This window comes from Pan troglodytes, chromosome 8 (genome assembly GCF_028858775.2).
Source record: "Pan troglodytes isolate AG18354 chromosome 8, NHGRI_mPanTro3-v2.0_pri, whole genome shotgun sequence".
NCBI lineage: Eukaryota > Metazoa > Chordata > Mammalia > Primates > Hominidae > Pan > Pan troglodytes.
The window spans coordinates 56,217,327-56,243,646 of NC_072406.2; the positions used below are offsets into that span (position 1 = coordinate 56,217,327).

At 47.0% G+C, this 26,320-nt stretch overlaps 1 protein-coding gene and 1 non-coding gene across 3 annotated transcripts in view; both read left to right on the plus strand.

Moving 5' to 3' along the window:
* LOC134806911 (putative zinc finger protein 487) overlaps positions 1-26,320 on the plus strand; it is a 47,338-nt gene that overhangs the window by 18,671 nt on the left and 2,347 nt on the right. Inside the window, exons 2-4 of one of the 2 annotated variants that reach the window (XR_010146864.1) lie at positions 21,236-21,362; positions 21,622-21,717; positions 22,733-22,846. Coding sequence is in view for 1 of the 2 variants with exons in the window: in XM_024346337.3 (XP_024202105.1) it covers positions 21,236-21,362; positions 21,622-21,717 (223 nt within the window). In the remaining variant the exon portion in view is untranslated. The remainder of the gene's footprint in view (positions 1-21,235; positions 21,363-21,621; positions 21,718-22,732; positions 22,847-26,320) is intronic. The other variant, XM_024346337.3, reaches the window with a different exon arrangement.
* LOC112204664 (U7 small nuclear RNA) lies at positions 3,355-3,418 on the plus strand. Its single transcript, XR_002938336.1, has one exon. It is a non-coding gene; the product is annotated as a U7 small nuclear RNA (small nuclear RNA).

Below are 26,320 nucleotides of genomic sequence, written 5' to 3' on the forward strand. Positions count from 1 at the left end.
GTAGAGACTAGTCTGAAAAGCTGAGAAAAGATAAAGCAGAATTAAAACAAAATCTATCTTATTCGTAGAGCCATGTCAAGAATGCATTCTCTCTACACCTATTCCAATGGGCACATTAGTACTTGATTATGCAGGGAGTGAATCATGCCAAGTCTTCACGTACACATTGCTCCCATCACTGCTGTGCAGTGAGCCGTGACTGCGCCACTACACTCCAGCCTGGGCAACAGAGCCAGACCTTGTCTCAAGAAAAAAAAAAAAAGTCCTTTAAGGGATACGAGGCTGTGCGTGATAGTCGTTTTCTTTTAGTTTGCACTTTTCTTTTTTTTTTTTGAGACAGTCTCGCTCTGCTGCCCCGTCCGGAATGCAGTGGCTCCATCTCGGCTCACTGCAAGCTCCGCCTCCCGGGTTCAAGGTCTTCTCCTGCCTCAGCCTCCCGAGTAGCTGGAACTATAGGCGCCCGCCACCACGCCCGGCCAATTTTTTTTGTATTTTTTAGTAGAGACGGGGTTTCACCGTGTTAGCCAGGATGGTCTCGATCTCCTGACCTCCTGATCCGCCCGCCTCGGCCTCCCAAAGTGCTGGGTTTACAGGCGTGAGCCACGGCGCACGGCCTAGTTTGCACTTTTATTCACCCCCAAATTCTGTGTATTGCAAGTAAGTCTCAAATTTTGAGAAGCGAGCACCATCCCATTGGCATCGTGACTATCAACGACCACATCACTCAGCTGCTTTGCTTTCCGGGAGAATCCCTGCGCCATGGGTTCGCTCGCCTTTCCATGCCTGCTGTGCAGGCGTCCTTTGCGGTCTTTTGTCCACGTCCGGGTCAACGCCTGACGCGCCCCTTCCCGGCTGGACGACGCAGCTCAGGGCGGGGCGAGGCGAGGTTGTGTCGCGGAACCTGACGGGAAACGGCCCCTCTAGGTCCGTGGCGCGGCGCGCTTGTGGCAGCGACGGGCACTGCCGCGCATGCGCGGCCCATTTCCGAGAGTGGCAGGGCTGGGCGCGGTGGGGTCGCCTCTGGGGTCAAAGAGCACGCCGAGCCCGCGGGAGGGCGGGGCCGCGGCCTTGGCCCTTTGGCGCGTAGGAGACAGCGCGCCAGGGTGGCATCCGGCCTTAGCGGCGTTTGCTGCTCTTGTGCGGACGCCACTGCGCGCCCTAGTGGGGACTACGGGGACGCTTCGCGCTCCAGGAAGGAGGCGGGCACCGCCCGCTCTAGCACAGTCCGGGAGCTGGACCTCGGGGCTCACCGCTCTGCTTGCCCACTAAAAGCCCATTCGGCGGAAGTCCAGCGTTGCATGGTTACAGTACTGAGCCCCAGACATCGTTGCCAAGTATAATGCAGGCTCTGTTTTATCCTGGGGCACTTGTAGTCAGGGTTCGTGGGCCCGCACTTCATAATGGAGGGCTGCGGGCCTCGTCTGAACCGTCCAGCCAGTGTGTCCTCAGTCGTCTTGGTTGGGTTTTTGAAGAACCAACCCGAGATTCTGGGGCACAGGGAGTTACAAGACTTGGGGCCCTGATGTAAGCCCCAAATAAAATGATTTTGGCCCCTAGGGCCAGATCCGAGTTTCTAAAAACAGAGCAGCACTTGTAAGGTAGAGGAAGCATGGCCCACCTGAATGGGGACTTCTCACCAGAGTTTCACAGCAGCGGAAGACGAGGCTGAGAAAGAGCACGGCCCATATTTGCACGGAGAGGCAATATGTAATGCCTGTGCTCCACAAGCCACCCCAGCTGACTCAACAGGAGTTTTGCTCCAGCTGTCAGAGAGGTGAGCTGGGCCTAAGGCTAGGGTCAGGCTTGCCCAGGAAATGTCTCTCCATTTTCAGGGTTGAGAGAACCTGATTGGGAGGGAAAGAAATATTACCTACCTCTAAGAAAATTATTTTTCTTTTTCTTTTGAGATGGAGTGTCGCTCTGTCGCCCAGGCTGGCGTGCAGTGGTGGGATCTCGGCTCACTGTAGCCTCTGCCTCCCGGGTTCAAGCGATTCTCCTGCCTCAGCCTCCAGAGTAGCTGAGATTACAGGTGCGCGACACCACGCCCGGTTAATTTTTGTATTTTTAGTAAAGATAGATTTTCACCATGTTGGCCAGGCTGGTCTTGAACTCCTGACCTCAGGTAATCCGCGCGCCTCTGCCTCCCAAAGTGTTGGGATTACAGGCGTGAGCCACTGCTCCTGGCCAAGAAAATTATGTCTTAAACACCCCAACGGCCTTTGAATTTTTCTGAATTATTTACTCATTCCAGATACTGAGAGCTTCCCATACTATGCCAATTACCACAGGTGGCCTTGAGAGATGTGGGTGCTTCCACCATGCTTACTCAGAAAGTAGTTCAGGAAACAGTTTCCTGGATTACCAATTTCTGCCTGACATGAAAGATGAAAGCCACTGAACTCCAGAGGGGTGAATGTCCAGGTCATCCCATTCATTAGCTACTCCAGAGGCTGAGGCAGGAGAATCCCTTGAGCCCGGAAGGCGGAGGTTGTAGTGAGCCGAGATAGAGCCACTGCACTCCAGCCTGGGTGACAGAGTGAGACTCCATCTCCAGAAAACAAAACAAAACAACAAAACAAAAACCCTAGCGCGGTGGCTAACGCCTGTAATCCCATCACTTTGGGAGGCCGAGGGGGGAGGATCACGAGGTCAGGAGTTCGAGACCAGCCTGGCCAACATAGTGAAACCCCGTCTCTACTAAAAATACAAAAGATAGCTGGGCATGGTGGCGCATGCCTGTAATCCCAGCTACTCTAGAGGCTGAGGCAGGAGAATCGCCTAAACCCTGGAGGTGGAGGTTGCAGTGAGCCGAGATTGCATCACTGCACTCCAGCCTGGGCGACAAAGCAAGACTCCGTCTTGGGGAAAAAAAAAAAAGAAAAGAATTCCTCATGAGATCGCTTGAACGCGCGAGTTGGAGGTTGCAGTGAGCCGAGATCACACCACTGCACTCCAGCCTGGGCAACAGAGGGAGACTCCGCCTCAATTAAAAAAAAAAAAATTCCTCATGAGACATTAAGAGTTACAGCTCTTTGCCGGGCAGGGTGGCTCACGCCTGTAATCCCAGCACTTTGGGAGGCCGAGGCGGGCGGATCACGAGGTCAGGAGATCGAGACCATCTTGGCTAACATGGTGAAACCCCATCTCTACTAAAAATACAAAAAATTAGCTGGGTGTGGTGGCGGGCGCCTGTAGTCCCAGCTACTCAGGAGGCTGAGGCAGGCGACTGGCCTGAACCCGGGAGGCGGAGCTTGCAGTGAGCTGAGATCAGGCCACTGCACTCCAGCCTGGGTAACAGAGCGAGACTCCGTCTCAATAAAAAAACAACAACAACAAAAACAAAACAAAAAAAAAAAGAGTTACAGCTCTTTTAGAATTTGTCTGGCAGGCTTTCCAGTTTTTGCCAGTGTGAACCCAAAATATCTGAGATAGGCCTCAGTTAATTTAGAAAGTTTATTTTGCCAAAGTTGAGGACACGCGCCCATGACAGCCTCAGGAGGTGCTGATGACATGCGCCAATGTGGGCAGAGCACACTTTGGTTTCGTACATTTTAGGGAGACATGAGACATCAATATATGTAAGATGAACATTGGTTCAGTCCGGAAAGGCAGGACAACTGGAATCAAAGGTGGGACAACTTGAAGGGCAGGTGGCTTCCGGGGTCTTAGGTACAGAAGAGACAAATAGTTGCATTCTTTTGAGTTGCTAATTAGCCTCTTCAAAGGAGGCAATCAGCTTTGCATTTAATCTTAGTGAGCAGAGGGGTAACTTTAAATAGAGTGAGATGCAGGTTTGCCCTTAGCAGTTCCCAGCTTGACTTTTTCTCTTTAGCTTAGTGATTTTGGTGCCCCAAGATTTATTTTCCTTTCACCCTGGAAAGCCCCTTAAAAACAAAAAACAAAAAACAGTTCTTGGCATTGAAGTCTAAAAAACATTGTTTTTCCGGTCTTTCTGTAGATGACTTAGTAGAGAGTCTTCAGTCTTTCAGTGAGTACCAGAAATCAGTGCAGTCTGCTGCCTGTAATTGAGTACTTCGTGTGGGTGGAGTACTCAGTCAGTACATTTCTAGGGATGGAGGCACCTTGGTCCCATAGACCTCTTTCTGATGGTCCTGCTTGATCCAGGCATAGAAGCTGGGATAGCTGCATGAAAGAATGGATTATGTCACCTTCAGATAAACTCCTTAAATGTATGTGTAGATTGTACAACAGCAAGGTTAAAGCTGTATTTTCTGGCAAGTATCTCCACATTTCCCTTTCTTATTTTGAACAACATGACTTGCTGGATCTGCCTGGTAGGGGTATCCAAATGTCATGGATACTTTAGTGCTTGCCTTAATTGAGCATTCTGTCCAGTTGATGCTCATGTTTAATCTCCCTAAAATGTCTTCTCAGTTGGTTTCTGATCTAGTCCTTCCTCTGTAATTTTTTCTGTCTTGTCCGTGAAGTCTTCTTCCTCTTCCTGCCTCTCATTATTGCTGTTCCCAAGGTATCCAGTCTTTTTCTTTCTTTCTTTCTTTTTTTAGGTGTAGTCTCACTTTGTCTCCCAGGCTAGAGTGCAGTGGCATGGTCTTGGCTCACTTCATTCTCCGCCTCCCAGGTTCAAGTGATCCTCCTGCCTCAGCCTCCCAAGTAGCCGGGACTACAGGTGTATGCTACCACACCTGGCTAGTTTTTGTACTTTTAGTAGAGACAGGGTTTTGCCATGTTGGCCAGGCTGGTCTCGAACTCCTGACCTCAGGTGATCCACCCACCTTGGCCTCCCAAAATGCTGGGATTACAGGCGTGAGCCACTGCACCTGGCCCTTGGTTTGCTGAGACTTTTTATCATCCAGTGGGTATTGAACTTTTTAAAAAATATTTTTAAGTCAGGTCTCACTCTGTCACGCAGTCTGGAGTGCAGTGTTGCAATCACAGCTCACTGCAGGTAACTCTGACTTCAGTCTCCCAGGTAGCTGGAACTGCAGCTGCACAGCACAATGCCTGGCTAATTTGTTTATTTTTTTACAGACAGGGTTTTGCCGTGTTGCTCAGGCTGTGAGTTTATTATTATTATTATTATTATTATTATTATTATTATTATTATTTTCTGAGATGGAGACTCGCTCTGTCGTCCAGGCTGGAGTGCAGTGGCTCAATCTCGGCTCACTGCAAGCTCTGCCTCCTGGGTTCACGCCATTCTCCTGCCTCCGCCTCCCGAGTAGCTGGGACTACAGGCGCCTGCCACCACGCGCAGCTAATTTTTGTATTTGTAGTTAGAGACAGGGTTTCACCGTGTCAGCCAGGATGGTCTCGATCTCCTGACCTCATGATCTGCCCGCCTCGGCCTCCCAAAGTACTGGGATTATAGGCGTGAGCCACCGTGCCCGGCCGTTGAATTATTATTATTTTTTAGCTAATAGACCAGAAGAATGAATTTAATTATTATTGAGATGATTATATTGTTTTATTCTTTTTCAGTGGATTGATTGATATTAACCTATGGATCGAGTTAATTTTATTAATGTTTTGATTTTCAAATGTTAAATCAGCCTATTTTCCAGGAACAAAGTCATATTGTTGCTTTATCCTTTTAAAATATATTCCATGAGCATGCTGCCTTCAAGCATCTGTTTAACAAAGCACATCTTGCACCGCCCTTAATCCATTTAACCCTGAGTGGACACAGCACATGTTTCAGAGAGCACAGAGTTGGGGGTAAGGTCACCGATCAACAGGATCACAAGGCAGAAGAATTTTTCCTAGTACAGAACAAAATGAAAAGTCTCCCGTGTCTACGGGAGTGGTAAGAGTCATCACCACTCCCTAATCTCAAGTACCCAGGGACACAAACACTAAGGAAGGCCGCAGGGTCATCTGCATAGGAAAACCAGAGACCTTTGTTCACTTGTTTATCTGCTGACCCTCCCTCCACTATTGTCCTATGACCCTGCCAAATCCCCATCTGTGAGAAACACCCAAGAATAATCAATAAAAATAAATAAATTTAAAAAAAAAAGAAACAAAATAAAACAAAACAAAACAAACAAAAAAAATATATTCCATGACAAATTGTTAGATATTTTTGTGTCTTTGTTCCTGAAAGAGTCTGTTGTTTTCTTTCTTTCTTTTTTTTTTTTTTTGAGACCAAGTCTTGCTCTGTCGCCCAGGCTGGAGTGCAGTGGCATGATCTCAGTTCATGGCAACCTCTGCCTCCCGGGTTCAAGCGATTCTCATACCTCAGCCTCCTGAGTAGCTGAGATTACAGGTGTCTGCCACCATGCCCAGCTAATTTTTTGTATTTTTAGTAGACACGGGGTTTCACCATCTTGACCAGGCTGGTCTTGAACTCCTGACCTCAGATGCCACCTGCCTCAGCCTCCCAAAGTGTTGAGACTACAGGTATGAGCCACCATGCCTGGCTGTTATTTTCCTTTCTTAAAAGTCTTTTTTTTTTTTGAGAAAGAGTCTCACTCTAATGCCTAGTCTGGAGTGTAGTGGCCCTATCTCAGCCTACTGCAACCTTCGCCTCCTGAGTTCAAGCGATTCTTGTGCCTCTGCCTCCCAAGTATCTGGGATTACAGGCAGGCACCACCCGGACTGGCTAATTTTTGTATTTTTAGAGAGACAAGGTTTCACCATATTGGCCTGGCTGGTCTTGAACTCCTGGCCTCAAGTGATCTAACCACCTTGGTCTCCCAAAGTGCTGGGATAACAGGCGTGAGCTATCACACCCGGCCTCTTCTAATATCTTAATTTTTTTTTTTCTGAGACAGAGTTTCGCTCTCATCGCCCAGGCTGGAGTGCAATGGCGTGATCTCGGCTCACTGCAACCTCCACCTCCCCAGTTCAAGCGATTCTCCTGCCTTAGCCTCCTGAGTAGCTAGGATTATAGGCGTTAGCCACCACACCTGGCTAATTTTTGTATTTATAGTAGAGATGGGGTTTCACCATGTTTGTCAGGCTGGTCTCAAACTTCTGACCTCAGGTGATCTGCCTGCCTTGGTCTCCCAAAGTGTTGGGATTACAGGCGTGAGCCAACATGCCCGGCCCAGTCTTTTGTTTTTTTTTTGAGACAAGGTCTTGCTCTGTCACCCAGGCTGGAGCACAGTGGTGTGATGATCATAACTCACCTCTCCCTTGAACTCCTAGGCTCAAGCAATCCTCTGATCTCAGCCTCCTGAGTAGCTGGGACTACAGGCATGTACCATAATGCCTGGTTACTTTTTTGTATTTTTTTTAGAGATGGTGTTTTGCTATGTTGCCCAGGCTGGTCTTGAACTCTTGGGCTCAAGTGATCCTCCTGTCTTGGCCTCCCAAAACATCGGGATTACAAGTATGAGCCACTGCCCCCGGCCTTTGTTAGGTTTATATCAATTTTATGCCTGTTTCAGAAAACATGTTTAGTGTTTTCTCTTTATTCTCCATAAGTGCTTGTGTAAGGTTGGTGCTATTTATTCCTTAATTGCTTGTAAAATTACAGCAGTGAATTTTTCTAGGGTCTGGCTTTTCTTTATGAATAATTTTAAAATTATAGATTTAATTTCTTTATATTAGGGAAATTATCCTTTAGAACTTGATACAAGTCCTAGTTGTTTGTTTCTACCTTGTCATTTGTCATCCCCAGGTGGGTGGCAGGTGTGTTTGTTCCAGGGCAAAGCTATGTCTCACACACACTAGTTCACATAACCCCATTCAGACCAAAAATTGTTCACAGTTTACTTTGCTTTTTGTCTCTTTATCTCCAAGGTTGGTCTGTAGTGAACTCAAAGCCTTAATTCTATCCCAGTCCTTTTAGTTAAGGTCAGCAGTGACCTCTAGTGGTGAAATCTTCAGTCTTCCTCTTAACATGACTTTCTTTTTTAAAAATTATCTAGTGAATTACTCTTTCTGTTTGTTTGTTTGTTTTTGAGATGGAGTCTTGCTCTGTTGCCCAGGCTGGAGTGCAGTGGCGCGACCCCAGATTACTGCAACCTCTGCCTCCCAAAGTGCTGGGGTTATAGGGTTGAACTACTATGCCTGGACCCTCTTACGTGGCTTTCTAGCCATATTTGATATCATTGATTACAGGCACACCTCGTTTTATTGTCCCTTGCTTTAATGTACTTTGCAGATATTGTGCTTTTTTTTCTTTTTTCTTTTTTTAACAATTAAAAGTTTGTGGAAACCCGGCATTGAGCAAATCTGTAGACAACATTTTTTTTTTTTTTTGAGACAGAGTCTCCCTCTGTCACCAGGCTGGAGTGCAGTGGCGTGATCTCAGCTCACTGCAACCTTGGCCTCCTGGGTTCAAGCGACTCTTCTGCCTCAGCCTCCTGAGTAGCTGGGACTACAGGTGTGCACCACCATACCCAGCTAATTTTTGTATTTTTAGTAGAGGTGGGGTTTCACCATGTTGGCCAGGATGGTCACGATCTCTTGACCTCGTGATCCACCTGCCTCAGCTTCTTGAAGTGCTGGGATTACAGGCATGAGCCACCGCATCTGGCCTTTTTTTTTTCTTTTTTTTTTTTTATAAGTAGAGATAGGGGTCTCATGTTGTCACCCAGGCTGGAGTGCAGTGGCATGATCTTAGCTCATTGTAACCTTGAACTCTTCGACTCAGGGGATTCTCCTGCCTCAGCCCCCTGAGTAGCTGGGACCACAGCCATGCCTGGCTATGCCTGGCTAATTAAAAAAATTTTTTTGGCCAGGTGCGGTGGCTCATGTCTGTAATCCCAGCACTTGGGGATGCCAAGGCGGGTGGATCAACTGAGGTCGGGAGTTTGAGACCAGCCTGACCAACATGGAGAAACCCTGTCTCTACTAAAAATACAAAATTAGCTGGGTGAGGTGGTACATGCCTGTAATCCAAGCTGCTCGGGAGGCTGTGGCAGGATAATTGCTTGAACCCAGGAGTCAGAGGTTGCAGTGAGCCGAGTTCACGCCATTGCAATCCAGCCTGGGCAACAAGAGCAAAACTCCATCTCAAAAAAAAAAAATTTTCTTTTTGGGCCAGGCGGATGGCTCACGCCTGTAATCCCAGCACTTTGGGAAGCCGAGGCAGGTGGATCACCTGAGGTCATTAGTTTGAGACCAGCCTGGCCAACATGGCGAAACCCTGTCTCTACTAAAAATATAAAAATTAGCCAGGCGTGGTGGTGCATACTTGTAGTCCCAGCTACTCGGGAGGCTGAGGAAGGACAATTGCTTGAACCCGGGAGGCTAAGGATGCAGTGAGCCGAGATCATGCCACTGCATTGCAGTCTGGGTTTCAGAGTGAAACACTGTCTCGAAAAAAAAAAAATTTTTTTTTTTTTGGTGGAAACGTGGTCTCACTATGTTACCCAGGTTGGTCTTGAACTCCTGGCATCAAGTGATCTTCCCATCCCACCTTGGTCCCCCAGAGCCCTGGGACTGTAGGCACGAGCCACCTCACCTAGCCTCACAACTGTTTTTCTTTCTTTCTTTTTTTTTTTTTTTTAGCATGTGCTCATGTTGTGTCTCTGGGTCACATTTTGGTAATTCTTGCCCTATTTCAGACTTTTTAAAATTATCTATTATGGCAATCTGTGATCCGTGATTTCTGTTATTATTATTGTAATTGTTTTGACCGTATATAAGATGGTTAAAATTAACAAATGTTGCCTGTGTTCTGACTGCTTCACTGACTGGCTGTTCCCCTTTCTCTCTCCCTTTCCTCTGGCCTCCCTATTCCTTGAGACACAACAATATTGAAATTAGGGTAGGTAACTACCCTGCAGTGGCCTCTCAGTGTTCAAGTGAGAGGAAGAGTCATACATCTCTCACTTTAAATCAGAAGCTAGAAATACTTAAGCTTAATGAGGAAGGCATATATCAAAAGCCAAGACAGGCCTAAATTAGGCCTCTTGTGCCGAACAGCCCAAATGTAAATGCAAAGGAAAACTTTTTTTTTCTTTTTTTTTTTTTTGTTTTGAGACAACGTCTCACTGTGTCACCCAGGCTGGAGTGCAGTGGCACGATCTTGGCTCACTGAAACCTCTGCCTCCTGGTTCAAGTGATTCTTCTGTCTCAGCCTCCTGGGTAGCTGGGATTACAGGTGTGTGCCACCATGCCCGGCTAATTGTTTGTATTTTATTTTTTTATTTTTTTTATTGATCATTCTTGGGTGTTTCTCGCAGAGGGGGATTTGGCAGGGTCATAGGACAATAGTGGAGGGAAGGTCAGCAGATAAACAAGTGAACAAAGGTCTCTGGTTTTCCTAGCCAGAGGACCCTGCGGCCTTCCGCAGTGTTTGTGTCCCTGGGTACTTGAGATTAGGGAGTGGTGATGACTCTTAACGAGCATGCTGCCTTCAAGCATCTGTTTAACAAAGCACATCTTGCACAGCCCTTAATCCATTTAACCCTGAGTTGACACAGCACATGTTTCAGAGAGCACAGGGTTGGGGGTAAGGTCATAGATCAACAGGATCCCAAGGCAGAAGAATTCTTCTTAGTACAGAACAAAATGAAAAGTCTCCCATGTCTACTTCTTTCTACACAGACACAGCAACCATCCGATTTCTCAATCTTTTCCCCACTTTTCCCCCTTTTCTATTCCACAAAACTGCCATTGTCATCATGGCCCGTTCTCAATGAGCTGTTGGGTACACCTCCCAGACGGGGTGGTGGCCGGGCAGAGGGGCTCCTCACTTCCTAGTAGGGTCGGCCGGGCAGAGGCGCCCCTCACCTCCCGGATGGGGCGGCTGGCCGGGCGGGGGCTGACCCCCTCACCTCCCTCCCGGACGGGGCAGCTGGCCTGGCGGGGGCTGATCCCCACCTCCCTCCCGGACCGGGTGGCTGCCGGGCGGATACGCTCCTCACTTCCCAGACGGGGTGGCTGCCGGGCGGAGGGGCTCCTCACTTCTCAGACGGGGCGGCTGCTGGGCGGCAGGGCTCCTCACTTCTCAGACGGGGCGGCTGCCGGGCGGAGGGTCTCCTCGCTTCTCAGACGGGGCGGCCGGGCAGAGACGCTCCTCACCTCCCAGACGGGGTCGCGGCCGGGCAGAGGCGCTCCTCACATCCCTGAGGGGGCGGCGGGGCAGAGGCGCTCCCCACAACTCAGATGATGGGCGGCCGGGCAGAGACGCTCCTCACTTCCTAGATGGGATGGCAGAGACGCTCCTCACTTCCTAGATGGGATGGCAGCCGGGAAGAGGCGCTCCTCACTTCCTAGATGGGATGGCGGGCGGGCAGAGACGCTCCTCACTTTCCAGACTGGGCAGCCAGGCAGAGGGGCTCCTCACATCCCAGACGATGGGCAGAGACGCTCTTTACTTCCCAGATGGGGTGGCTGCCAGGCGGAGGCTGCAATCTTGGCACTTTGGGAGGCCAAGGCAGGCGGCTGGGACGTGGAGGTTGTAGCGAGCCAAGATCATGCCACTGCACTCCAGCCTGGGCACCATTGAGCACTGAGTGAACGAGACTCCGTCTGCAATCCCGGCACCTCGGGAGGCCGAGGCTGGCGGATCACTCGCAGTTAGGAGCTGGAGACCAGCCCGGCCAACCCAGCGAAACCCCGTCTCCACCAAAAAAATACGAAAACCAGTCAGGCGTGGCGGTGCGCGCCTGCAATCACAGGCACTCGGCAGGCTGAAGCAGGAGAATCAGGCAGGGAGGTTGCAGTGAGCCGAGATGGCAGCAGTACAGTCCAGCTTCGGCTCGGCATCAGAGGGAGACCGTGGAAAGAGAGGGAGAGGGAGACCGTAGGGAGAGGGAGAGGGAGAGGGAGCTGGAGCTTGTTTGTATTTTTAGTAGAGACAGGGTTTCACCATGTTGGCCAGGCTGGTCTCCAACTCCTGATCTCAGGTGATCTACCCGTCTCAGCCTCCCAAAGTACTAGGATTACAGGCGTGAGCCACTGTGCCTGGCTGGCATATTTGTTTATAGCATGGTTTACTGAATTTTTGTTTTCTTTTCTTTTTTTCTTTCTTTCTTTTTTTTTTTTTTGAGATGGAGTCTTGCTTTGTCACCCAGGCTGGAGTACAGTGGTGTGATCTCGGCTCACTGCAACCTCCGCCTCCTGGGTTCAAGTGATTCTCCTGCCTCAGCCTCCTGAGTAGCTGGGATTACAGGTGCGCACCACCACACCCAGCTAATTTTTGTATTATTAGTAGAGACGGGGTTTCACCATGTTTGTCAGGCTGGTCTCCAACTCCTGACCTTGTGATCCACCCGCCTCGGCATCCCATAGTGCTGGGATTACAGGCGTGAGCCACCACGCCCAGCTGGTTTACTGATTATTTTAAACAAATTATTGAGTCCTAATGTTCAGAAAAAATATTTCTTTCAAAATGTTACTGCTCATTGACAAGCTAGTCACATAAGAGCTATGAGGTATGAAATTAATGTTGTTTTCATGCTTACTAGCATGCATCCATTCTACAGCCCATGGATCAAGGAGTAATTTTTTTTTTGAGACAGTTTCACTCTTGTTGTCCAGGCTGGATTGCAATGGCGTGATCTTGGCTCACTGCAACCTCCGCCTCCTAGGTTTGGCGATTCTCCTGCCTCAGCCTCCTCAGTAGCTGAGATTACAGGTGCCTGCTGCCACACCCAGCTAATTGTTTTGTATTTTTTTTTTAGTAGAGATGGGGTTTCATCATGTTGACCAGGCTGGTCTTGAACTCTTGTCCTCAAGTGATCTGCCTGCCTCAGCCTCCCAAAGTGCTAGGATTATAAGCATGAGCCGCCGCGCCCGGCCAAGGAGTAATTTTGACTTTCAAGTTTTATTTTTTATTTTTCTTTTTTTGAGATGGAGTCTTGCTGTGTCGCCCAGGCTGGAGTGCAGTGGCACAATCTTGGCTCACTGCAACCTCTGCCTCGCGGGTTCAAGTGATTCTTCTGCCTCAGCCTCCCGACTAGCTGGGACTACAGGTGCACGCCACCACGCCCGGCTAATTTTTGTATTTTTAGTAGAGACAGAGTTTCACCATATTGGCCAGGCTGGTCTCAAACTCCTGACCTCGTGATCTGCCTGCCTCGGCCTTCCAAAGTGCTGTTATTGCAGGTGTGAGCCACTGCGCCCGACCTTCAACTTTTATTGTTTAAGAAATAAATTTGTGGCCAGGTGTGGTGACTCATGCCTGTAATCCCAGCACTTTGGGAGGCCGAGGCTGGTGGATCACCTCAGGTCAGGAGTTTGAGACCAGCCTGGCAAACATGGTGAAATCTTGTCTCTACTAAAAATACAAAAATTAGCTGGGTGTGGTGGTGCATACCTGTAATCCCAGCTACTCGGGAGGCTGGGGCAGGAGAATCCCTTGAACCTGGGAGGCAGAGGTTGCAGTGAGCCGAGATTGTGCCACTGCACTCCAGCGTGGGCAACAGAATGAGACTCTATCTCAGAAAAAAAAAAAGAAAAGAAAAGAAAAGAAAAATTTGTAAGGCTATAGCTGCCATGGATAGTGATCCCTCTGATGGATCTGGGCAAAGTAAATTGAAAACCTTCTGGAATGGATTCACTGCTCAAGATGCCACTAAGACCATTTACGATTCATGGGAATAGGTCCAATTAACAACATTAATAGGAATTTGGAAGAACTTGAATCCAACCCTTATGGATGACTTCGAGGGGTTCAAGTCTTCAGTGGAGGAAGTCACTGCAGATGTGGAAATGGCATAATTAGAATTAGAAGTGGAGCCTGCAGATGTGAGTGAATTGCTGCAATCTTATGTTAGAACTTGAACAGATGAGGAGTTGCTTCTTATGCGTGAGATAAGAAAATTGTTTCTTGTGATGTAATCTATTCCTGGTGAAGATGCTGTGAACATTGTTAAGATGACAACAAAGGATTTAGACTTACATAAACTTAGTTAATAAGGCAGCAGCAGGGTTTGAGAGGATTGAATCCAATTTTGAAAGAAGTTCTACTATAGGTAAAATTAAACAGCATCTCATGCTACAGAGAAATCTTTCGTGAAAGGAAGAGCCGGCCGGGTGCAGTGGCTCATTCCTGTAACCCCAGCACTTTTGGAGGCTGAGGCAGGTGGATCACCTGAGGTCGGGAGTTTGAGACCAGCCTACCCAACATGGAGAAACCCCGTCTCTACTAAAAATACAAAATTAGCCGGCCATGGTGGCACATGCCTGTGATGCCAACTACTCGGGAGGTTGAGGCAGGATAATTGCTTGAACCTGGGAGGCAGAGGTTGTGGCGAGCTGCGATCGCGCCATTGCACTCCAGCCTGGGCACCAAGAGTGAAACTCTGTCTCAAAAAAAAAAAAAAAAAAAAAAAAAAGGCTGGGCGCAGTGGCTCACGCCTGTAATCCCAGCACTTTGGGAGGCCGAGGCAGGCGGATCACGAGGTCAGGAGATCGAGACCATCTTGGCTAACGCGGTGAAACCCCGTCTCTACTAAAAATACAAAAAATTAGCTGGGTGTAGTGGTGGGCGCCTGTAGTCCCAGCTACTCGGGAGGCTGAGGCAGGAGAATGGTGTGAACCCAGGAGGCAGAGCTTGCAGTGAGCCAAGATTGTGCCACTGCATTCCAGCCTGGGCTACAGAGTGAGACTCTATCTCAAAAAAAAAAAAAAAAAAAAAAAAGAAAGGAAGAGTCAATCAGTGTGGCAGACTTAATTGTCCTTTCATTTTAAAAAATTGCACAGCCATCCCAGCCTTCAGCAAACCACCACTAGCAGTCATCAACATTGAGGCAAGACCATCTACCAGCAAAAAGATTATGATTCACTATAGGCTCAGATGATTGTTAGCATTTCTTTTATTTTACTTTATTTTTTGAGACATAGTCTGGCTCTTTCACCCAGGCTGGAGTGCAGTGGTGCGACCTTGGCTCACTGTGACCTCTGCCTCCCGGGTTCAAGCGATTCTCCTGCCTCAGCCTCCTGAGCACCTGGGACTACAGGCGTGCACCACACCCGGCTAATTTTTGTATTTTTATAGAGACGGGCTTTCAGCATGTCGACCAGGCTGGTCTCGAACCCCTGACCTCAGGTGATCCACCAGCCTCGGCCTCCTAAAGTGCTGGGATTACAGGCGTGAGCCAGTGCGCCTGGCCATCATTCATTTATTTATTTTTTTAAATAAATAAGAGACAGGGTCCCTTATGTTGCCCAGGCTGATCTTGGGCTCCTTGGTTCAAATGATCCTCCCACTTCAACCTTCCAAAGTGCTGGGATTACAGGCATGAACCAATGTACTTGGCCTGCATTTTTAGGCCATGAAGTATTTTAAAATTAGGATATGTCTGTACACGGTGGCTCATGCACTTTGGGAGGCCAAAGTGGGTGGATCACTTGAGGCCAAGGGTTTGAGACCAGCCCGGCCAACATGGTGAAACCCTGTCTCTACCAAAAAATAGAAAAATTGGGTGGGCGTGGTGGTGTACTCCTGTAATCCTAGGTACTCGGGAGACTGAGGCATGAGAATTTCTTGAACCCAGGAGGCAGAGGTTGCAGTGAGCTGAGATCACACCACTGCTCTCCAACCTGGGCAACAGAGCGAGACTCTGTCTTCCAAAAAAAAAAAAAATTAGGATATGTACATTGGTTTACTAGACATAATGCTATTGCACACTTAATAGACTATAGTGTAGTGAAAACATAACTTTTACATGCATGGGAAACCAACATACTCGCATGACTTAAGTGACATTTGCTTTATTGCCGTGGTCCGGAACTGAATGCACATTATCTTTGAGGTATGCCTGTGTTTTTCCCTTCTGGTTGACTTTCTTCACTTGGCTTACAGGACACCACACTCTTTTAACTTTCCCTTTTAATTTTTTTTTGGTTGCGGGAACAGTGTTTTACTCTGTTGCCCAGGCTGGAGTGCAGTGGTGCCATCACGGCTCACTTTAGCCTTGAGCTCCCTGGGCTTCGGTGATACTCCCACCTTAGCCTCCTGAGTAGCTGGGACTACAGGTGCATGCCACTATGCCCAGCTAATTTTTCTATTTATTTATTTAGAGACAGAGTTTCGCTTTTGTTGCCCAGGCTGGAGTGCAATGGCGTGATCTCAGCTCACCGCAACCTCCACCTCCCAGGTTCAAGCGATTCTCCTGCCTCAGCCTCCCAAGTACCTGGGATTACAGGCATGCGTCACCACACCTGGCTAATTTTTTTGTATTTTTAGTAGAGATGGGGTTCTCCATGTTGGTCAGGCTGGTCTTGAACTCCCGACCTCAGGTGATCCACCTGCCTCGGCCTTCCAAAGTGCTGGGATTACAGGCGTGAGCCAGCACACCCGGGCAATTTTTCTATTTATTGTAGAGATGGGATTTGCCACGTTGCCCAGGCTGGTGTGGAAGTCCTGGGCTCAAGCAATTTTCCTACCTTGACCTCCCAAAGTGTTGGGATTACAGGTGAGAGCCACTGCACTTTGCCTTAACTTTTTCCTTTCTTTTTTGAACAGAGTCTCACTGTCACACAGGCTAGAGTACAGTGGCACGATCATAGCTCACTGCAGCCTCGACATCCTGGGCTCAGGTGTTCAAGTGATCCTCCCACCTCAGCCTCTTGAGTAGTTGGGACTACAGGCATGCACCACCACACTAATTTTTGTATTTTTTTGTAGAGACGGGGTTTTACCATGTTGCCAACCTTAACTTTTAACTTTCCTTCTCTCATCGTTTGCTGGTTCCTCCTTTTCTTCCTGTCTCTGAATGTTTATGTGTAGTCCTTGGTCATTGTGATGCAGGATTTTTCTTGGCCCGTTTGTTGGACTCGTGACAGGGCTGTCCCATTTACTCGGCCCATTGCGCTCAACCCCTTGCAGGATGGAGCACGTGAGTGAGTGCGGGATCTGGCTGGCTGCTCCGGGCACTGGCAGGAGCAAGCTCCGTGTCCAGAATGGCCAGCCAGATCCCACACTTGCTCGCACACTTGGATGGCGGTGCCAAGGCGAGGGTGCCCACTACCCCAAAACCCTAGAGGGAGTGTTATGGTGCTCTCTTAGTTTTGCTGTCTGCAGACAGCTGTGTGTTTGCAGCTCAGTTGGCCCCTTGTCTCGTTGCATGGGGTGGCTGCCCTCCTCTGGTGAGGACAAAGGGCTAGCGTGACAGTCTTTCTAGGTACCCGCACTCAGTGGATCCTGAGCTTTTGTCTGGTGTCCAAGAAGAATGTCACATGGGCAAACTGAAGGATGGTGAAGTCAGAGAATTTTATTGAGCAATGAAAATGGCTCTCAGCAGAGAGGGGAACTGGAAAGGGGACGGGAAGGGCAGGTTGCCTTCCCTGAGGTCAGGTTGCCCCTTCCCTGAAGTCAAGCCATCTCTCTGAAGTCAAATTGTCTCTCTCTGAAGTCAATGTCTCCCCCTCTACTGACTGAGTCTGGGGTCTTTCTTTATAGCACTCAGAATGGACAGTGTGTGCTCATTGGTTTGTGAGTATGCAAAAAATGTTAAAGTGAAGACACCACTCAATGGTGGGCATAACAGTGTAGAAAACCAATTAGGAAAGGGTAGCTATATATAAAATAGGTGAAGAGTGGGGATTAGAGGAAAGCATGCCAAAGAGGAAGATAAGTCCTCAGTCTGGTCCAAGGATTTAACTTGTATCTTGGCTTTCAGGCTTTAAACTGTCTTTGGCTTGGAGGTTTCACTGGGGACCTGCCCCTATTTACCTTGGCATTTGGCTGCCTCCATTTGTTATCACTTGTACTTTGTCTGGCTGAGGCCTCTCCCTTGGCAATGTTTTGTCAGCAGTACTCTCTGGGGCCTGATCCCTCCTGGTAATCTCTCCAGCTCAGATTTCCTTCTTACACTTTGGATGCATATGTTAACTGTCCACTCTGCATCTCTGCTTGAGTATTTTATAGACCCAAGCTCAACATGATTAAAACTGGCCTCTTGGATTTTCTCTCCCAAACCCACAACCTCTGGAGCATTCCTTCCCCTTCTTGTTTGATAGCAGACCCCTTGGAATTATTTTTGAACTGTTTTTTTCTTGTCTTACACATCTTATTTGTCAGAAAAACCTCTGGGGCATACATCCAGAATATATCCACAGAGTCTGACCTCTTGCAATCCTCTCTATGACATCTTTTGCCTGGATTACAGCAACCGTTGCAGAGCAGTCTTGCTGCTGCTCAGACCTTGGCCTCTGGCATAGCATTTAGAGTACCTGTGTAGGAAGAGTCAGGTTGCTAAACGCCAATCCTCTGCCCAACATCTACATTTTTCACTGAGTAAAAGCCAAAGTTCCACCAGTGGGTTATGTGATCCATTACATCTGTGACTTCACTTCCTTCTCAGCCTCTTGATCACTGTGCTCCAGCTCGACTTGCCTTCTTGCTGGACGTACCAGGCATAACACCACCTTTGTCTTTGTACCAAATGTGCCCTTTTCCTGGAGTATGTTTCCTAGGGAGCCTTCCAACTTATTCTGTTATAATTTATAAAGGATTTATAATTTATAAGCACTTATAATTATGTCAACCATATTTAATAAGTTGATCATTGGCTGGGTGGGTGCAGTGGCTCATGCCTGTAATCCAAGCACTTTGGGAGGCTGAGGCAGGAGGATCACTTGAGCCTGGGAGGTAGAGGTTGCAGTGAGCCATGTTTGTGCCACTGCACTCCAGTCTGTGTGACAAAACGAGACTCTGTCTCAAAAAAAAAAAAAAAGGTTGATCATCCTTTGTATATGGTGACTTTACCATATATTAGGACACTTTTTTTTTTTTTTTGAGATAGAGTTTCCCTCTTGTGCCCCCAGACTGGAGTGCAGTGGCATGATCTCGGCTCACTGCAACCTCTGCCTCCTGGGTTCAAGCAATTCTTCTGCCTCAGCCTCCCGAGTAGCCATGCCTGTCTAATTTTTTTGTATTATTAGTAGATATGGGGTTTCACCATGTTGGCCAGGGAACTCCTGACCTCAGGTGATCTGCCCATTTCAGCCTCCCAAAGTGCTGGGACTAGAGGTGTGAGCCACCGCGCCTGGCGTAGGACACTATTTAACTCTGTTTTGGGACTTTTTCTTTTCACTGGGGTATTTTTCTTTTTATTAGAGGAGTTCATAATAAACAGTAATATCTAGCAAGATAAGCCCATTTATAATTTTTGTTTTTGACATACCTTTTTTCCCTTTTTTCTTTTTTTTGAGATGGAGTCTTGCTTTGTCGCCCAGGCTGGAGTGCAGTGGCGCGATCTCAGCTCACTGCAAGCTCCGCCTTCCGGGTTCACGCCATTCTCCTGCCTCAGCCTCCTGAGTAGCTGGGATTACAGGCCCTTTTTTTTTTTTTCCCAGACCCAAACATCAACTTACCTTCGCCACCTTTTATAAAAGCAACTTAAGTACAACAGCCAGGCTGGGCAAGGTGGCTTATGCCTGTAATCACAACACTTTGGGAGGCTTGAGGTGGGAGGATCACTTGAGCCCAGGAGTTTGAGACCAACCTGGGTAACATAGTGAGACCCCATTTCTCCAAAAATTTAAAAATCAGCCCGATGCAGTGACTTATTCCTGTAATTGCAGTATTTTGGGAGGCTGAGGCAAGCAGATTGCTAGAGCCCAGGAGTTAGAGACTAACCTGGGCAACATGGTGAAACCTTGTCTCTGTGAAAAGACAAAAAAATTAACTGGGGATGGTGGTATGCATCTGTAGTCCTAGCTACTCAGGAGGCTGAGGTAAGAAGATTGCTTGAGCCCAGGAGGTCAAAGCTGCAGTGAGCTGTGTTTGTGCCACTGCATTCCAGCCTGGGTGACAGAACAAGACCGTGTTTCAAAAAAAAAAAAAAAAAAGCAGGGGCTGGGTGCGGTGTGGCTCAAGCCTGTAATCCTAGCACTTTGGGAGGCTGAGGTGGGCCGAGGTCAGGAGTTTGAGATGAGCCTGACCAACATGATGAAACCCTGTCTCTACTAAAAATACAAAAATGAGCCAGGCGTGGTGGTGCGCCCCTGTAACCCCAGCTACTCAGGAGGCTGAAGCAGGAGAATTGCTTGAACCTGGGAGGTGGAGGTTGCGGTGAGCTGAGATCGTGCCATTGCACTACAGCCTGGGTGACATGCCTGGAGCCCCAGGTACTTGGGAGGCTGAGGCAGGAGTATTGCTTGAACCCAGGAATTTGAGGCTGTAGTGTGCGATGATCATGCCTGTGAATGTACTCCAGCATGGGCAAAACAGCAAGACCTGGCCTCTAAAAGGAAAAATGATTTATTATTTATTTTTTGAGACAGAGTCTAGCTCTGTCACCCAGGCTGGAGTGAAGTGGCGTGATCTTGGCTCACTGCAACCTCCACCTCCCAGGTTCAAGTGATTCTCCTGTCTCAGCCTCCCCAGTAGCCGGAATTACAGGTGCGCACCACCAAGCTTGACAAATTTTTGTATTTTTAATAGAGACAGGGTTTCACCACATTGGCCAGGCTGGTCTTGAACTTCTGACCTCAAGTGATCTGCCTGCCTTGGCCACCCAAAGTGCTGGGATTACAGGCATGAGCCACCACACTCAGCCTAGGTTTTTTTTTTTCAATCAATTTTTAAAAAAAAATCAATTCTACTAAAAGACTGCCACCTCACAGATTGAATACCAGGCTACCACACAGTATCTTAAGACGCCAGGCTCCTACCCCCTGCACAAGGCGCAAACTTCCCCTGCCTCCACCTCATTCTCCCAGTGTGCAGGTGGGTCCCCAGTCTGTTGCAGGCATGTGCAGACAAGACCCTGGGCAGATTCCCTTATCTGCAGAAAAGCATCTGATGTAAACACTTGTGGGGTTGGTCGGAGATTCTCCGGGGACCCTCCCTTATCTGCCTCCTGCGTCTATCACTAGCGGGACCTCGTATAATTTTTGTATGAATTGAGAAAGTAGGCCGGGCCTAGTGGTTCACATCTGTAATCCCAGCACTTTGGGAGGCCAGGGCAGGAGGATCGCTTGAGCCTGGAGTTCAAGACCAGCCTGGGCAACATGGTGAGACCTTGTCTCTACAAATAAACAATTAGCTGGGTGTGGTGGTGCGTGCCTGTTGTCCCAGCTACTTGGGAGGCTGAGGTGGCAGAATCGCTTGTGCCCCAGTGGTCAAGGTTGCAGTGAGTTGTGATCATGCCACAGCACTCTAGCCTGAGTGATAGCGCAAGACCCCGTCTGAAAAAAAAAAAAACAATTAATATACCGGCAGAGTTCTCATACCAGGATTTCTCATTTTCCTACAATGTATAATACCAATAGTAGGCATCCTATGTAGCGTTTTCTCTTCAGCTATCAACAGTGAACATGACAAGGTGTTAGATCTCACACATGTTGTATGCTCTCCACTTCTGATCACTGTAGAATGAAAACAAATGTACTGTTCTAGGGATCAGTGTCCTTCAGTGATGTGGCTGTGGGCTTCACCCAGGAGGAGTGGCAGCATCTGGACCCTGCTCAGAGGACCCCGTACAGAGACGTGATGCTGGAGAACTACAGCCTCCTCCTCTCAGTGGGTAAGGATTATGTAATTTGCAGCTTTGAATAACATTTATTTCCTTTTTAGCTGCTGATTACAGATGGTTTCTTTGTATGAATATGAGTTAAAGGCTTGAGACTCAGGAGTTGAAGCTTGATTGATCCCTTCTGGGCACTGTAAAGAATATCTGTGGTGTTTTCTGTAATGAAACGCTCAAGTGGACCTGTTTTTGTGCAGGCACACCTTTGTCCTCCGCAGGCTATCTGGCCCACGTCCTGTGTCATTTTCATTCACAGGATATTGCATTACCAAACCAGAGGTGTTTTGCAAGTTGGAGCATGGACAGGTGCTGTGGATATTAGAGGAAGAGTCCCCAAGTCAGAGCCACCTAGGTGAGTTAATAAATATATAGGAAGCTATAATCCCAGGGAGAAATTTGATCCTAGGGAGATACTTCACATATTGACATCTTTGAAATTTTTCAGAGATATGTTTTAAGAGTTACCAGAACTTTGGAAGTGACTAAGAAGAGCTGGCCTGCTTGCCTCAGATGTATATGTTATTACACACTAGCAGATAACAGCTAAATGGTCTTTGTTTTTTTCCAAAACTTAATCCTTGCCTCTCTCAGTTTAGTCAAATGAATGTCATTTGACTCTTCCTTCTATATCAATTTCAGTTATCTTCTTTTCATCATATATTATGTATTTATTCAATATGTATTAATTTGGCAGCTACGATGTTGGCATTTCCAACTGTGTTAGAGATATAGCTCTAACACCATGGCTGTGTTATGTTGGTAGAAGAGAATGAGATGTAGTGTGTGCTTTATGCAAGGGCCTTTTTGAAGTCAGTAGTTTAATAAACACAGATTTGAATTGTGTGTCAGTGGAATATTCTGGCCAGATGGTATACCCTGTGCTGTGAACCTTAGGCCACAGTGTCATGTGTGCAGTGAGCCAGGCTGCGTGGAAGTCAAGGGGTGATGGGGAGCATGTGAGAGATGCTGTCAGAGAGACTGCTCGCTGAGGTGCCGATATATTCGGAAGTTGTAGCCAAAACAGAATTTGCTGCTAAATTGGATTATGGGTATAAGAAAAAGATAATAAGCATGATCTCAAAGGTTTTATGCTGAGGCACTGGCTGTGTGATGATACCATTAACTGGATGGGAGAAAATGGGGAGAAACAGTTTTGGGAAGAAATAAGAGATAGACACATAAATTTAAACAAATATTCTTTGTATAAAATAGTAATGATGCCCAGTTGGATATAAAACAATAAAAATAAAATACTGAAAAATGACCCAACATGTGAATCAGTTACCAGTTGATCTGAATTGTGTTCTAAAATCCTTTCTTTTTTTTTTTTCTTTTTCTTTCTTTCTTTCTTTTTTTTTTTGAGACAGTCTCTCTCAGTCTCACAGGCTAGAGTGCAGTGGTGCAATCTTGGCTCAATGCAACCTCTGCCTCCCAGCTCAGAGATTCTCATACCTCAGCCTCCCTAGTAGTTGGGACCACAGGTATGTATCACCACGCCTGACTAATTTTTGTATTTTTAGTACAGATGGGGTTTTGCCATGTTGGCCAAGCTGGTCTCAAACTCCTGGCCTCAAGTGATCTGCCCCCCTTGGCCTCCCAAAGTGCTGGGATTACAGGTGTGAGCCACTGCGCCTGGCTTCTAAATTCCTTTCATTGTTAAGACGAAATAATGTTGCATTAAATATAAATGGTAACATGTAATGAGTAAATGCTAAAAGAAAGTAATACGTGTAACTTCTAAACTTTTAAAAAGAAGAAAATGGAAAAGAAAAAAATTAAATGTGTTGGATTAGACTAAAAAAAAAAAAAAATGAGGTCGGGCTTGGTGGCTCAGGCCTGTAATCCCAGCACTTTGGGAGGCCGAGGCGGGTTGGTCACCTGAGGTCAGGAGTTCAAGACCAGCCTGACCAATATGGTGAAACGCCGTCTCTACTAAAAGTACAAAAATTAGCCGGGTGTGGTGGCGGATGCCTGTAATCCCAGCTATTCAGGAAGCTGAGGCAGGAGAAGCTTGAACGGGGGCAGCAGACGTTGGAGTGAGCAGAGATCGCAGTATTGTACTTCAGCCTGGGTGACAAGAGCGAGACTCCATCTCGAAAAAAAAAAAAAAAAAAGAAAAAGTGGGGAAAGGCAGGTAAAAATTAGAAAAACTGGAAACTCTTAAGTGAAAAAGAGAAAACCAATCCAGATATTTTAGAAATCATAATACAGTTAAAGGGGCTAAACCATCTTATTAAAAGATGGATATTGTCAAATTGGATTTTCAAAAACCAAGTTATATAGGCTCAGTACAGTGCCTCACTGCTGTAATCCCAGCACTTCGGGAGACCAACCCAAGAGGATTGCTTGAGGTCAAGAGTTTGAGACCAGCCCAGGCAGCACAATGAGGATCCATCTGTACAAAAAATAAAAAATTAGACCAGGCGCGGTGGCTCATGCCTAGAATCCCAGCACTTTGGAAGGCCAAGGCATGTGGATCACCTGAGGTCGAGAGTTCGAGACCAGCCTGACCAACATGGAAAAACCCCTTCTCTACTAAAAATACAAAATTAGCCGGGCGTGGTGGCACATGCCTGTAATCCCGCTACTCGGGAGGCTGAGGCAGGAGAATCACTTGAACCCAGGAGGCGGAGGTTGTGGTAAGCTGAGATTGCGCCATTGCACTCCAGCTTGGGCAACGAGAGCGAAACTCTGTCTCAAAAATAAATAAAAAAAAAATTAGCCAGGCATGGTCATACACCAGTAGTCTCGGTTTTGGGAGGCTGAAGTGGGAGGATCGCTTGAGCCCAGGAGTTTGAAGCTGCAGTGAGCTATGATCATGCCACTGCGTTCCAGTCTGGATGACAGAGTAAGAGCCTGTCTGTAAAAACAAAACAAAAATCAAGCTATATGGAATTTGAGAATCATATATGAAATGTGAACATGAAACCTTAGAATATAAAAGGAATATAAATGATATATGGTCCAAATAATAAACAAAATAGAATGTTACCTCTCAGTGGACCCAAATTTAGCTTTTGAGTTTATTTTTGACGCAGTTCTTTTTTCTTTTTTTTTTTTTAATGAGATGGAGTCTCGCTTTGTCTTCCAGGCTGGAGTGCAGTAGCTGATCTCTTTTGATCCTATCTCAAAAAAATTTTTTTTCTAACTTAGATAAACAAAGAGAAAATTTATATATATATATTTGTGTGTGTGTGAATATATGTATGTATGTATGTATGTGTGTATATATATATACACATATATATGTGTGTATATATATATAAATTTGTACTGATGAGGTCTTGCTGTGTTGCTCAGACTGGTCTTGAACTCCTGACCTTAAGCAATTCTTCCACCTCTGCCTCCCAGAATGCTGGTTTAGAGGCTTGATCCACTGTATCTGGCCTACTTTTATTTTTTAATTGAATGAAACTCATTCTGTTTTTGCTGTTATCATTTGAGTGAATTGGTCCCATTTATAATCTAAGAAGCATGATACTATTTTAGTGATCTATTTTTCTTAAGTTTGAAACATTTTGGTATGTTATTTCCTTAGCAATTATTTCAACATTACTCATCAATTATGTCCAACTGTGGTAAAATAAACTAAAATAGAAAAGAATGATGGAATTGCTTATAAGGATAATAGAATAGTAAAGAACACTGTCACTATTACATCATCCTTCAATTTTCTTATTGAGCTGCTTGAAGTATTGCATTACTTGTGACAAAAATATAAAAGAAGACTGGAGAAACCTTATTTGTAGTTTCTTTTTTTTGTTGTTTTTATTTTATTTATTCATTTCATTTTGAGATGGAGTCTCACTCTGTTGCCCAGGCTGGACTGGAGCGGTGTGATCTCATCTCACTGCAACCTCCGCCTCTCGGGTTCAAGTGATTCTACTGCCTCAGCCACCCGAGTAGCTGGCACTACAGGCACCCACCACTGCGTCCTGGCTATTTTTTATTTTTTTGTATTGTTACTAGAGACGGGGTTTGCCATGTTGGCAAGGCTGGTTTCAAACTCCTGACCTCAGGTGATCCTCCTGCCTCGGCCTCCCAGAGTGCTGGGATTATAGGTGTGAACCACTGCACCTGACTCTCTCTTTCTTTTTCTTTCTTTCTTTCTTTCTTTCTTTCTTTCTTTCTTTCTTTCTTTCTTTCTTTCTTTCTTCCTTCCTTCCTTCCTTCCTTCCTTCCTTCCTTCCTTCCTTCCTTCCTTCTTTTCTTTTCTTTTCTTTCTTTTCTTTTTTTTGAGATGGAGTCTCGCTCTCTTGCCCAGGCTGGAGTGCAGCGGCACAATCTAGGCTCACTGCAAGCTCCACCTCCCAGGTTCAAGCCATTCTCCTGCTGCAGCCTCCTGAGTAGCTGGGATTACAGGTGCGCACCACCACACCCAGCTCATTTTTGTATTTTGAGTAGAGACAGGGTTTCACCATGTTGGCCAGGCTGGTCTCGAGCTCCTGACCTCGTGATCCACCCCCATCAGTCTCCCAAAGTGCTGGGATTACAAGCGTGCGCCACCGCGCCTGGCCACTTTTTATTATTATTTTTTTATTTTTTGAAATGGAGTCTTACTCTGTCACCCAGGCTGGAATGCAGTGGCATGATCTCGGCTCACTGCAACCTCTGCCTCACGGGTTCAAGCGATTCTCCTGCCTCAGCCTCCCGAGTAGCTGGGATTACAGATGCACACCACCACACCTGGCTAATTTTTGTATTTTTAGTAGAGATGGGGTTTTGCCATGTTGGCCAGGCTGGTCTGGAACGCTTGACTTCAGGTGATCCACCTTCCTTGGCCTTCCAAAGTGCTGGGATTACAGGCGTGAGCCACCGCGCCCACCTCTCTCTCTCTCTTTTTTTTTTTTTAATAATTCAATGGGCACAGTTGAGAGTTCAGAGCTTTTATTTTCTTCCGTTAATTGCAAAGAGTAGAAAATTAACAAGAGGAAGACTCTTCACAATTATTAAGC